General features: G+C 41.8%; 1 protein-coding gene across 14 annotated transcripts in view; it reads right to left on the bottom strand.

Moving 5' to 3' along the window:
* Nucleotides 1-15,293, bottom strand: part of LOC115113578 (tight junction protein ZO-1-like) — a 179,298-nt gene that overhangs the window by 82,816 nt on the left and 81,189 nt on the right. The window contains exon 1 of one of the 14 annotated variants that reach the window (XM_065013043.1): nt 2,501-2,924. The exons of the other annotated variants lie outside the window; for them this stretch is intronic. Coding sequence (XP_064869115.1) covers nt 2,501-2,524 — 24 coding nt within the window. The 5' untranslated portion in view covers nt 2,525-2,924. Of the gene's footprint in view, nt 1-2,500; nt 2,925-15,293 lie in introns of those variants that run through there. 14 annotated transcript variants of the gene reach the window in all.

Raw genomic sequence — 15,293 nt, 5'->3', positions numbered from 1 at the left:
ATGTAAATGTGAGATGTGTAATCATCATCAAAGGAAAACAGAAGATGTACCGCTCTGAGTGAGTCCACTAAGGCCACAGGGACTCGTCCTCATAATTACCACAGCCTCTCCAGTCATACATGAGAGGGAGGACAAGAGCACAGACTGCAAAGCCTTTCAACCCCATTGCTTTCACTAATTTCACTACTCTTCTTTCACCCTGAAAACACAAGCATGTGGCCTATTTTTAGAGCGAACTGATACAATAAATTATTTGTATTTTGTTATGTTGTACTCCTATTCAGCGAGTGTAAACAGTGAAAGGCAAGGGAGGGATGAGGACAGAATTAAAATGTAGTGTGGAAGAAGAGTTAATGTCTTCATTTTCATGCAGGCTGCATGAGCTGGATTAATGGGGTTTCACACAGCTTTTGAAATGTTGGCAACAAACACGTCCACTCCTACTTCGTGCTCCAGCAGAAACACTCCTATGGAAATGCTGTTGCTACTACTACCGTGCTGAGTGAGCTCTCCCTAATCCCTTTCTCAGATAAACATGAGGCTGTGCTGCACACTTCCTCCAAGACAGGAAATGCATTATGATGAGGACAATAATAAGTAAACAATTATTATGTGACACTGTAAAAACTACAATTACGTGACCGTGACATGGATAATGAACAGAATTCTTAAATCTTTCCTGGTTATTAGGGTTTGATTTCAGCATTCTTGACCTTTGACAGAGATTATGTCACCACAACTACAGATGTGATCATGGCCTGTTCCAGGTGTCACAACACTGGTCTAGAAACAGCCTATTAATTCAGATCATTCTCTGTGTCCTTTATTACTCAATGTGACTCTGACCACTGGAATATGCGTGGTGAAATTCCTCTGGACGAAGTCGTAGTACACATGGGCCTGTGACAGGACAGATAAAACCATAGGCATTCAAGTTACACTTTTCACACAACATTGCTGGCATTACTCATAGCTAGAGAGATATTGCATGTATGGTGTGTTGTACTACAAACATCTATAGGAGTTAAATAGTTATGTGAAGTGAATTGGGGGGGGGGGGGCATGCACTGCTTAATGTGGCCTAAAAGCTATTCCTTAATCAAGCAGTGATCCCAAACAACAGCCCCTAACTCAAAGTAAGGTAAGGTATCCTATAATGAAAACATAATAGTTCAAGCAGAGGTGATGTATTCAGATTGAACAAGTGGGCCAGAGAGTGACGGCCAAATGAACCAGAAGGCTTATTTCTTAGTGAACACATGCTGGTAGCAACACATTCTAAAACAGATGATAGCCTTCTTGACAGACCAAACACCATCCAGCAAACAGAACGTTACACTTCAGTTGTCACTTGCACTAACTTTATTTCAACGGACAGTTTAAATATCTAAAGTATGTTGTAGTGTGACACACCGCATAGGACAACCCTGCATTACATCACCTGAGATGGTTCCACCTGAACTGGAAAAACAGACCAAACCTGAATTTCATTAGTGTGAAACTACATTACACATTCCTAGGTTGTCAGACAACTCTGTGTGACAGAGGAAATGATTGACATACTTGAAAACATTGGTATTGTTGTCATTTGTGGATTAACCTATTTACAACCACTCTCAAAATGTGTTGCTACCAGCTTTCACCTGGTCAAACAAGGTTGAAACAACTCAAACCACTAGAACTGATACATGACGTACTTGAATCCACATGGCTTTGACAAGCTATGCCCCAGTCTAGTCAATCTGGACCCTACGCAGTGTGTGTGGAGCAATAGCATGTACAGTTGGGATGTGTCTAAATTGACCCGGTTCACACGAAAATCTGCATAAGCCCAGTAAACAAACATGATTGCCCGGTGAATGACGCCGAGATAAAACTACGGGTTGTAGTTCACTATTGGTTCTAATGAACAATCGTGTCATTGTATCAAGACTATGAAATAATTGATTAACACTGGACATTATTTTACCCGGCTTTGATGGTCGGTAAACCAACCATTACAGTGTTGCAAGGCATTACTGTGATATCGTCCATTCAAATAAAGTTTGCCAGTGGAACTGTTTTCACTGCTAAGACAAACTCAAAATTGTAACTAACCATCAGCATTGAAGAAATGGTATGTGGTCCCCATATGTTGATGATCCACAGGTGTTTTATTGGGGCACCTCCGACAATAATATGCATACAAGTTGTCAGTTTAGTGAGTCATCTGTTTAGTGAACCCGTTCTGTTTTGCTTATTTTCAAAACATTATAAAATCCTGAATGTTTCATGATCAATACCTCCCTGATCGCATGAATGACATTCACCTAACGTAAATAAAGTTGAGGTAACGTTCGATCATGTCGATCTCATCGACCACTGACAACATTGACAGAGACACAAACTAGACGAACAATCTGATGTTGATAGTATTTCCCTTGATGAGAATAGTATGCTTTCGGCGCAAAATAAAATATACTTCATAACTTTTTTTCTGTAGTTCCGTCGGGTATCCTACCTTAGAAGCTGTTTTGGCAGACATTTTACTTGCTAGCTCCGCTCCCAAAGTAGCAAGTTAGTGTTAGTATTATCACTTCAACCAAAGCGCAAAATTCCTTCTTCTGAATTTCTCCCAGCTGCCGCCACGCCGGGCAATAATATTTTATTTTTTCAGGACGTCGAGAAACATGACCCAAATCTGTGTGTGAAAAGTCCAAAGTTCATTATCTTTCGTAGTTTGCCTTAAACGTAACTTTACCCTACATGTCTATACATCTGCAATTACTCCGTTTAAAATAGCCAACTCAAATACGTTGCCTTAATGTATTTTCTCTTAAGAATGTTGACTGAAACGTTTGAAGAAAATGCAGATAACACTTCGTCCGCAAATCCAAAGCAGTAAAACTGCAATGGCAGGCTTTGTATGCCTCTCCCTGCTCGATTCTCTCCTCTCCAACCAACGATCGTGACATGTCTGACTGGAAGAGTCCATTGCACCTCTGTAGGGGTGATGGTAATGGATGGAAGCCTGGGCATTGCCATTGAACTAAATATACTTATTCTAAACAAAATATTATGATTATGCATGTGTGTCGGACATTCAGGTCAAACGTATACGTTATAGTCATATATTAATTTACCCGTATAAACTATTCTTAATGCAACAACAAAAAAACGGATATCACTATTTTTCTTGATAATGAACTATGCGGACCATGGACAATTGTGAAGAGAGGAGAGGGGATTTCGCTAATGTGATGCTGCTGAATGTTCACTTTTACTGGGTGACTGACAGGCCTGCCGTGTTTATTTACTATAATGAAGCACAGTACTTGTAAACTCCTAAAACACCTGGGTCACCTAACATATCCAGATAAATTGAAAATACATTGATTTATACAATCCTTGAGACTTAAAACGTATAACTATTCTTGCAAAAATATCTTGCAATAGGACTTAATAACTTGTAATATGTCTGAAAACACTATTTTATATTATTATGTGACTTTGCAACCACAAGAGTTGGTGGCATGGCAGACAAGTCTGGGACACAGTCTACAGTTTCATAAGTAAAAGTCATAAACCAAAGAAAAATGTTTCAGGTCAACTATCAACTGAAAATCCAGTCCATGACTTTAAGTTGGGTTTTTGTGTGGTTGATAACCAACCACACAGGAAACCAAGCGGGCCATAGCTGTCATTCAGAATACTTCCTATGGCTTTCCGGAACCAACCCACAGGATGCGCTGAACCTCAGAGCTCAGCTTGCATTGTTTCAAAGTAAACAACACACTGTAGGGCTATATCTCTCAATGTAAAATAAATCAGTTCATATCTTACTTGTAAAGAAATCAGAAGTAGCTTCAGCCTGTGACATAACATTTCAAGAACAACGATGACTACATGCACTGCATATAGACTTTTTCTATTGAATTATTGGCTGTATGTTTGTTTATTCCATGTGTAACTCTGTGTTGTTGTTTGTGTCGCACTGCATTGCTTTATCTTGCCCAGGTCGCAGTTTAAAATGAGAACTTGTTCTCAACTAGCCTACCTGGTTAAATAAAGGTGAAATAAAATAAATAAAAGAATACAAAATGTTCATCTAAGTAACCACTTTGCTCAGCGCGCACAGAGCTCCTCTATTTCCATCCAAGCAGCCATTTTGACAAACCAGGAAATCACGTTCACACACTGCTCCTGACTTTTCTTACATGTACAGCTGGCGCAGGCCAGAGGTGCCCTGTAGGTGTGGATGGTCTTGGGTTAATTTGCCACCAGACTAAATCCAACAAAGCAAAAACCTAAAGCTGTTTGACAGACAGGGCTTGATGCATCGTGCGAATAGCTCTCAGCCATGGTATTTTGGCCATATACCACACCTCCTTGACCTTATTGCTTAAATATAACATTCAGCCTACAACTAAATAATGCACTCTCAAATTACTATATATTAACTGTATTTGTCAGTGTCTAACAATCTAATCTATCTAATATGAGGTTGGACACAAAAGTAAAACATCAAAAGAACAATTAATCTACATTTGTATCAGTATTTTTTTTAAAGCAAGTTTGTTATATCTGCAATATGAATGAATGACCACATACTAGTATAGATGCCAGCCGCTCTGTCCTCCTGTAACGGTAACTTCGTCCCGCATCCACCAGGGAAGATATCAGAATATTCAGCATTCTATCTCTCTCAAGTAACCAGGCTAATTTGCTGTTCTAAAAGTAAACAAGCTGGAGCTAGAACATTTTAATCGATATACCCCAAACGCTGTAACCCAAAGAAACAGAGAGAAGAGTACTGCTGCCTGCTTTAGAGACAAATACAGACCTGCAGTATCTCCTGATGGAGAAGAGAGAGGGGCATTTGTGACACTAAAACGTGATCAAAGGCAGCTTTGTCCTGCATGGCTGCCCCCCCACAGTACCCAGAGCAGAAAAGCACAAAACTGCTCTGGAGCTCAGGTGCTGCCTTCTCATGGAAGAGCAGGCACATGAAAAACACTCTGCCACAGAATAGGCCAGAACACACAGACACAAAACAGGCACACGTTAGATAGGAGAACGCTTCACAGAGTTATGTTCGCCTGCCCCAACATCCCCAGAGCAGAAAACTCTTAACGTGCAGTGAAATAACATGAAGCACATACCCTGAACTGCACTGTGTCCTAACTGGATTATACATGAAAATAGACCTACAACACCATTGTTGTAGGTGTAGCACTGGCATAGTACTTTCTCAGCTTTAGAAAAGCCATTGTTGTAGGTGTAGTATAGCCTTTCTATCTCAGCTTTAGAAAAGCCATTGTTGTAGGTGTACTATAGCCTTTCTATCTCAGCTTTAGAAAAGCCATTGTTGTAGGTGTAGTATAGCCTTTCTATCTCAGCTTTAGAAAAGCCATTATTGTAGGTGTAGTATAGCCCTTCTATCTCAGCTTTAGAAAAGCCATTGTAGGTGTAGTATGGCCCTTCTATCTCAGCTTTAGAAAAGCCATTGTAGGTGTAGTATGGCCCTTCTATCTCAGCTTTAGAAAAGCCATTGTTGTAGGTGTAGTATAGCCTTTCTATCTCAGCTTTAGAAAAGCCATTGTTGTAGGTGTAGTATAGCCCTTCTAACTCAGCTTTAGAAAAGCCATTGTTGTAGGTGTAGTATAGCCCTTCTATCTCAGCTTTAGAAAAACCATTGTTGTAGGTGTAGTATAGCCCTTCTATCTCAGCTTTAGAAAAGCCATTGTTGTAGGTGTAGTATAGCCTTTCTATCTCAGCTTTAGAAAAACCATTGTTGTAGGTGTAGTATAGCCCTTCTATCTCAGCTTTAGAAAAGCCATTGTTGTAGGTGTAGTATAGCCTTTCTATCTCAGCTTTAGAAAAGCCATTGTTGTAGGTGTAGTATAGCCCTTCTATCTCAGCTTTAGAAAAGGGGGATGAGAGTTTTAACTTCCGGCGCCGACAGAGATGGCCGCCTCGCTTCGCGTTCCTAGGAAACTATGCAGGTTTTTGTTTTTTTACGTGTTATTTCTTACATTGGTACCCCAGGTCATCTTAGGTTTCATTACATACAGTCGAGAAGAACTACTGAACATAAGAGCAGCGTCAACTCACCATCAGTACGACCAAGAATATGACTTTCGCGAAGCGGATCCTGTGTTCTGCCTTCCACCCAGGACAACCGAATGGATCCCAGCCGGCGACCCAAAAAAACGACTTCGTAAAAGGGGGAAACCGAGCAATCTTCTGGTCAGACTCCGGAGACGGGCACATCGTGCACCACTCCCTAGCATTCTTCTCGCCAATGTCCAGTCTCTTGACAACAAGGTTGATGAAATCCGAGCAAGGGTAGCATTCCAGAGGGACATCAGAGACTGTAACGTTCTTTGCTTCACGGAAACATGGCTCACTGGAGAGACCCTATTGGAGTCGGTGCAGCCAACTGGTTTCTCCACGCATCGCGCAGACAGAAACAAACATCTTTCTGGTAAGAAGAGGTGCGGGGGCGTATGCTTCATGGTTAACGTGACGTGGTGTGATCATAACAACATACAGGTACTCAGGTACCTTCTGTTCACCTGATTTAGAATTCCTCACAATCAAATGTCGACCGCATTATCTACCAAGGGAATTCTCTTCGATTATAATCACAGCCGTATATATTCCTCCCCAAGCAGACACATCGATGGCTCTGAACAAACTTTATTTGACTCTTTGCAAACTGGAATCCATTTATCCGGAGGCTGCATTCATTGTAGCTGGGGATTTTAACAAGGCTAATCTGAAAACAAGACTCCCTAAATTTTATCAGCATATCGATTGCGCAACCAGGACTGGAAAAACCTTGGATCACTGCTATTCTAACTTCCGCGACGCATATAAGGGCCTGCCCCGCCCTCCTTTCGGAAAAGCTGACCACGACTCCATTTTGTTGATCCCTGCCTACAGACAGAAACTAAAACAAGAAGCTCCCGCGCTGAGGTCTGTTCAACGCTGGTCCGACCAATCTGATTCCACACTCCAAGACTGCTTCCATCACGTGGACTGGGATATGTTTCGTATTGCGTCAGACAACAACATTGACGAATACGCTGATTCGGTGAGCGAGTTCATTAGAACGTGCGTTGAAGATGTCGTTCTCATAGCAACGATTAAAACATTCCCAAACCAGAAACCGTGGATTGATGGCAGCATTCGCGCGAAACTGAAAGCCCGAACCACTGCTTTTAATCAGGGCAAGGTGACCGGAAACATGACCGAATACAAACAGTGTAACTATTCCCTCCGCAAGGCAATCAAACAAGCTAAGCGTCAGTATAGAGACAAAGTAGAATCTCAATTCAACGGCTCAGACACAAGAGGTATGTGGCAGGGTCTACAGTCAATCACGGATTACAAAAAGAAAACCAGGCCCATCACGGAGCAGGATGTCTTGCTCCCAGGCAGACTAAATAACTTTTTTGCCCGCTTTGAGGACAATACAGTGCCACTGACATGGCCCGCAACTAAAACATGCGGACTCTCCTTCACTGCAGCCGACGTGAGGAAAACATTTAAACGTGTCAACCCTCGCAAGGCTGCAGGCCCAGACGACATCCCCAGCCACACCCTCAGAGCATGCGCAGACCAGCTGGCTGGTGTGTTTACGGGCATATTCAATCAATCCCCATCCCAGTCTGTTGTTCCCACATGCTTCAAGAGGGCCACCATTGTTCCTGTTCCCAAGAAAGCTAAGGTAACTGAGCTAAACGACTACCGCCCCGTAGCACTCACTTCCGTCATCATGAAGTGCTTTGAGAGACTAGTCAAGGACCATATCACCTCCACCCTATCTAACACCCTAGACCCACTCCAATTTGCTTACCGCCCAAATAGGTCCACAGACGATGCAATCTCAACCACACTGCACACTGCCCTAACCCATCTGGACAAGAGGAATACCTATGTGAGAATGCTGTTCATCGACTACAGCTCGGCATTTAACACCATAGTGCCCTCCAAGCTCGTCATCAAGCTCGAGACCCTAGGTCTCGACCCCGCCCTGTGCAACTGGGTACTGGACTTCCTGACGGGCCGCCCCCAGGTGGTGAGGGTAGGCAACAACATTTCCACCCCGCTGATCCTCAACACTGGGGCCCCCCAAGGGTGCGTTCTGAGCCCTCTCCTGTACTCCCTGTTCACCCACGACTGCGTGGCCACGCACGCCTCCAACTCAATCATCAAGTTTGCGGACGACACAACAGTGGTAGGCTTGATTACCAACAACGACGAGACGGCCTACAGGGAGGAGGTGAGGGCCCTCGGAGTGTGGTGTCAGGAAAATAACCTCACACTCAACGTCAACAAAACTAAGGAGATGATTGTGGACTTCAGGAAACAGCAGAGGGAACACCCCCCTATCCACATTGATGGAACAGTAGTGGAGAGGGTAGTAAGTTTTAAGTTCCTCGGCGTACACATCACAGACAAACTGAATTGGTCCACCCACACAGACAGCATCGTGAAGAAGGCGCAGCAGCGCCTCTTCAACCTCAGGAGGTTGAAGAAATTCGGCTTGTCACCAAAAGCACTCACAAACTTCTACAGATGCACAATCGAGAGCATCCTGTCGGGCTGTATCACCGCCTGGTACGGCAACTGCTCCGCCCACAACCGTAAGGCTCTCCAGAGGGTAGTGAGGTCTGCACAACGCATCACCGGGGGCAAACTACCTGCCCTCCAGGACACCTACACCACCCAATGTCACAGGAAGGCCATAAAGATCATCAAGGACAACAACCACCCTAGCCACTGCCTGTTCACCCCACTATCATCCAGAAGACGAGGTCAGTACAGGTGCATCAAAGCTGGGACCGAGAGACTGAAAAACAGCTTCTATCTCAAGGCCATCAGACTGTTAAACAGCCACCACTAACATTGAGTGGCTGCTGCCAACACACTGACTCAACTCCAGCCACTTTAATAATGGGAATTGATGGGAAATGATGTAAAATATATCACTAGCCACTTTAAACAATGCTACCTAATATAATGTTTACATACCCTACATTATTCATCTCATATGTATATGTATATACTGTACTCTATATCATCTACTGCATCTTTATGTAATACATGTATCACTAGCCACTTTAACTATGCCACTTTGTTTACATACTCATCTCATATGTATATACTGCACTCAATACCATCTACTGCATCTTGCCTATGCCGCTCTGTACCAGCAATCATTCATATATCTTTATGTACATATTCTTTATCCCCTTACACTTGTGTCTATAAGGTAGTAGTTTTGGAATTGTTAGCTAGATTACTTGTTGGTTATTACTGCATTGTTGGAACTAGAAGCACAAGCATTTCGCTACACTCGCATTAACATCTGCTAACCATGTGTATGTGACAAATACAATTTGATTTGGATTTGATTTGATTTGAAAGGGAGAACAATAAACACAGGCCAAGCTATAACACCTCTCTGCCTGTTAGAACAACCAATCTGAGGGAGAGGTCAAGATCTAGAGGCCAGTTCCTGCCAACAACAGCCGCCTTTGATAAGTCGACAATTGTTTTCTTTGCACATTTTTGCCCTTGAAGTTCTTCCATAAAAAGTAGCCTACATGCCAACCCACTCAGATATGTAATTTCACAAATGTGTATTCTTTTCTCAAATACAGCCAGGTAATGAGGACAGTATAATCAAACGTGGGGTTTAGGCTACTCCTATTTCTTACTGTTATCTGTAGACATATTATACTATATATTCTTGGGGAAAGGGGAGAATAGTTGACTATTACTTGGGAGACACAAAAAGTCAAAGTAATACCACACACGGTCTAGAATGAAGCCAACATGTCATTCATGATTATGAAGGAGCATATCTTTCCCCAAACTCACAAAGTAAGAAAAGCGGGAAAAAATAGAGGGAAAAGAGAGGGAAAGTAATCCCCCTGTTCTAATAACACCATGCTAGTTGAGTCAGTATAGGGAGGAGGAAGTCAGGGTCTTGTTTCACTGTCCGTCCATCTTCATCTGGGCTGAATTAAGATCTGATTGGTAGTTTGTCTTATCTTCCCTTGGCTCTATTGACTCTGGAAATGCTTGCCTTGGTTACGGCTCTAGAAGGGTACTGTGTTCTGTTTCCACTGTTAATGAGAACCCTCTGAAGGTCAGGGCCTGGAGGAGTGGAGTCAAACCAGCAGCAAGGTGTTCCTTTAGTAATTCTTACTGGACAATATCCAGCGGGGCACACTAAGACTAAGACCCAGTTGCCTACTAGGGCACACAAGGACAAAGACCCACTTGTACTTTCCAATGGAAAATAGCCAAACTGAAGCTTGAGAAAAAATATATATATTTTCTGTGCCTACAGCATTTCTCCTCAAATTATTGGTTTAATCTGCATCTAGCCTACATTTAACATTGTTTTATATGCATTTGAAAACCTACTGATCGATTGGAGCTTACCATGTGAAATGTCCTCCAAGGAAAGACTAGCTATTAAATGAAGGTCAAATAAAGGGGTTGTCCATAGCTGGCCTTTCTTTTTTATACTTGGATTTTATCAGGTCTTTTTTCAAAACAATACAGTAAAAACAGAAACAATGAAACTAAATTATAAATAAAAGCAAACAGAAGTCGCCATCCAATAGGTACAGAATAATATATAACATTGTGATATTGTATTGTTAACAAGATATTAATTAATCCAGTCTTCCTAGTATGTGAATGATATCCATTTCTCACAGTTATTATTGAATACAGGTTTTTGGAGTCTGAAGGCATATGTCAAGCTTTCCATATGAATGATTTCTTGGATTAAACTTAGCTATTCTTCACATTTTGGGGCTTCTACTTTATACCAGTTCTTGGTATTGGCTTTTGTACTTGCAGCAAGGTTAACTTTGATCAGGTATCTGTCCCTGCTCATCACACCTTCTGGAACATTACAGGGCAAGTTCTAGGGACGTCATATCCCAGGACATCTTTTAACACCAAACATACATGATCCCAAAAACAATGACATATTCTGACATTCCCCAGAAACATGGGTGTGGTTGGCATGGCTGTTATATATCTAGCGGTTGACTTGTGATTCTAGGAGTGATTAAAAAAAAAAAAGAAGGATAATTTTCCCCAAAAAAACTCTCTCCATGTTCTTAAGTTGTTGAGTACTGCATATATTGTCCCAGTCTTCATCTGAGATGTCTATATACAGTTCCTTTCCCCATTTTGATTTAATATAAAGAGCTGACTCTTTTCTAGAGGCTATCGGGCCATGACAGAGTGAAGAGATTGTCTTGGACATTGCCTGTTTATATGCATTTCGAATCACATGGATAGTCACATTTGGGATTGAAGAAGGTTCTGTAATTTGGTTGTAACTTGGTTGAAAAAGGTTCTGACTCTTTTTCTAAATAGTCCCTTAACTGTAAGTATCTGAATAAATCTTATTTTTCCATACGATATTTCTCCTTTCAATTCTCCATCCTCTACAGTCCTTACATTTTTTATCATACTGTAGATACCTGGTTTAAATTTTGGATCAAAAGTAAACCATTTCAATGTTCAGATTTCCTTTTCCAGCTTGCGTTGTTTCACCATCCGAAACCAGAGGTCTAGTGTAAATGATGATTTAGGGTTAAGTATTAATGTCCCAAATGTGTCTTTATCCCCAGCTACAGACTGGATTGGGCGACCTTGAACGGCAACCTTGACATCTTTCCATATAGCACTGTGTTGTGAGTCACAATAGCTGGCCTCTAATTTGTGATCGTTAAACAAATTCCTCAAATCCCATCGAGAAATTGAGGAACATTCTGGCCAGATTTGTCTCATATGACACAAACAGTAGAACAGCAACGTATCTTGGTTTCAGCTCTCGCTTTCATCGCATTGTCAAGGAGTCAACAGAAAAGGCTTTCATAAGGTGTGAGAAAGGTTGAGAGAAGGAGAGAGGCTTTGTCCTATTGTACTTATAACTCATGCCTCCATCCTTAAGTGCCAATAGACCTGTCGTTCCATTAAACCCGTCAATGTGTTCTTGTTACATCTCTCCTCCAATCCACACAGTAATTGCATGGGCATTCCATCAATCAATTATATTGGCAGCAACATCATCAAGTCATTGTTTATGGCACAGCGTTGTGCAGGAATGCAGTGGAGGGCTTTGTGGATGGGGGAAGTGTTTAGTCTGTGTTTGAACAGCCAACTCTCTCTGGCCTCACTCAATTTGATCAGTGCGACTGGAGTGCTGGGACACTAGGAAATAAAGACAGGGGTTTATACAGGTGTAAACGTTAACAGACACAGCTTAACTTAACAAAATATGGCAAGTGTGTGTGTGTCACCCCTATGCTATTTGTTATTAGTAGTCCAATTCCATGGTCATGGCCTCAAATATTCAGTCTCTTCTGGTTCACACAACCCATTTAGTATCATTCTTCAAGGCTACATGCTTTCATCACATGAAAGACAGGGTGGAAAAAGCACTGCCTTCAACAACATTTCCATTCTAAAGAAACTGTAATAAATGGTAATTGGGAATAGTTGTGAAGTATTATGAGGTGTGAACTTCACTGCTGCCCAAATATATTTTTATGGAATTCCAAATTGAAATGAATAGAGTAAATAACAGGCCTAAATACAGTATATTAAGTCATTATCATATTAAACATCATCAGCCCAGGGCAGTCAGTCCATTACTGTCTATTCTTGGGCTTATTTCCATTTCACTCTCCCTATTGCAGCTATCTAATTTGCTTCTGCTTCCATTCTAATAACTATGTGATAGGATTTGGGCAATACTGAGTTCCGCAATTACATTGTTGTTAAAAATGTATATTGTTTAAGGGGATCATTGCTGTGATGTGATTCATACTTCAATACTACGAACATCTGACAACTAACTTGATTAAAAAGAGAAACAATTTAAAGATTAAACTCAAATAGATTCCAATAATGCAGTTTACAGTGCCTCTCAATATTCTGAGAAGAACACTGAGTTCTGACGAGGATATATTAAGCTTTTACATTGCGAGTGAATTACCATAGTAATTACTGATAGTAAACCATTAGGCTGCTTTCATCTTGTGGAGCAGAAATACAAATTGCTGTACTGATCATTCATCTAAAAAAACTTCCTCTCTTTTCCCTTTCTCAATTGATATGGTTAGCAGAGCACATTTAGCTAAACAACAGGCTGGAGGCAGCAGCAGGGCTGGCTGGCATCCCTCCACTCAGCTGCACAAGCACTTTAACCCACTATGGCTCGAGCATACTCACTAATAGCCTCCCCAGCAAAGCAACTAGGAGTAGCAAGATGAGGTAACCTTCAATTCAAATTAGCCTTATCGTTATACTCAAAAGATTCTATTTCTGTGCGAGATGAATTATACATTCCGGAGATAGGAAAAAAATACTTTAATGAGTTTGAAACTAAGTGAGTGCCGTATCTAAATGTGTTTTCTTCCCAAGTTAGCTGTGCTATTTAGAGTTGATGACGTGATCCCATTGTTTGCGTTACAATGAGAGAGTGAAATTGAAAACAATGCTCTGAAGATCCCAGAGTGCATTTTGTTGAATTTACGAGGCAGTAAATACTTCACGAGAAACAATGTGACCTTTGCCTCATTGTTGAGACATTTCTAAATTACATTACTAGAACTCAAATGTTTTGTTTGTAGCATCTTTATATATTTACAACGGTAAATATAACATTCTCATCACAATTCCTGCAGTTCTACATTTGTTTTCCTCCAAATGGTGACGCGATGTTTCATACTAAGCACTTGGCGTAATCATTGCGTCATGGCGTAATCATTTTCTCTATACTGTGATAACCCTCTATCTTTTCAGACACGGATGTCAATAATTTAACCAGACAGTTACATTAAAAAGTTAACTGAAATCAAAGTCAATGAATGTACATTATACAATGACAACTCTAGGGGATACAAAACACAATCGTGTTTATTGACATTTGAGGACCGTTCCTTACCGTTCTTAAGGTTTAACAAAGCACACAGTGTGCTCCAGTCCGCTGACAATGACTTCCTGTAAAACTTGCTGTTGTGGATGACAACACTAATGACAACAGTGTGGAGCCCAATCAGAGGGTTGTCCGAGAAAAGCACACTCAAACATACACACATACGCACGTCATGTGCAACTCTGTGTAGTAGCTCCTTATCTTCCAGAGACTCCATTCAAAGCTGCCTGGCACTGCAGTATCAGCAGAAATGATGTGTGGGGTGCTGAGTGCAGAGGCAGGAAACACCTATTCTTTACCAGCAACAGCAAAATGTGTAAATACTCTCTGCAGGACAGGTCCTTCATAAATAAAGGAGAAAAAAGGAGAGCCTCTTCCTGGAAGGTAATTGGGAGGATTCTTCTGGGAAAATGCTGCTTGTTTTTCACTGTCTCTCTGTCTAGAGAGGGTGGTTCCAGACTGCTGCTGGGAGTCTAGGACATCAGTAAACACCACTCTGTAGGCTGAGGTCTTACAGTGCAAATGGACGTGAACTTCATCTCCACTGGTATACCATTCCCCTCACATTATCACTGACATGGGCAGAGGGGAGGGAACCTACCAGTCTCCCTCACAGAGACCTCCAGGACGAGAGAGGCTGTACTGTTACCTTCACTGTAACAGGTTCATGTGTTCAATGTGAGACGGTAAAGAGTTGGTGTCACAAAAACAACAGTTAAAAAGTCTGGGCTGCTGCTATGGCTGTCTCCTGTAATGCAGTGATGTGAAAGACAAAACAAAAGAGGAGCTCTCCTTTCGTGAGAAGTGGTGCCTATACTAACGTGTGTATTTTCGTGTTGTGTGTGTGTTTGTTTTTGTGTATGTGTGTACTTTTTAGCCTGGAAGGGCGGCTATAGGCATGGAGCTGGGGGAAACAGGACAGGACACAAGGAGGTGTTCCTCTGGTATTTCCTGAGGGAGGAAGCTTAACAAGCGTGCATACACATGCAGGCACACACACCATGGCTATATTGACATAATGATGTGGTGAAGGTTCAGTGGTCCCCCAGTGCTTAGGTCATTCGTCTTCACTCACAATGGCCACAAATTCCTGAGACAGTGCACGTAAAATGGTATTACCGTCGCACAGCGGCATGAAATCCACATTTTACCCTGCATAACATAACTAAATCCTCAGTCCTCGCTAGAATTCAATTACAAGTCAATTACGTGTCAAATGTCACTTTCACATCTACTGCGAACTGTCTTCAGTGAAACTTGAGCTGCAGTTGTTTCAGAAAACAGGCCATAACTCTTACTGTCTACCAGCTCTGCAGCAAATGCACCT

Source organism: Oncorhynchus nerka, linkage group LG28 (assembly GCF_034236695.1).
Source record: "Oncorhynchus nerka isolate Pitt River linkage group LG28, Oner_Uvic_2.0, whole genome shotgun sequence".
Taxonomy (NCBI): Eukaryota; Metazoa; Chordata; class Actinopteri; order Salmoniformes; family Salmonidae; genus Oncorhynchus; species Oncorhynchus nerka.
The sequence above is the reverse complement of the archived record's forward strand: the minus strand, read 5'-3'. Positions and strand labels throughout refer to the sequence as shown.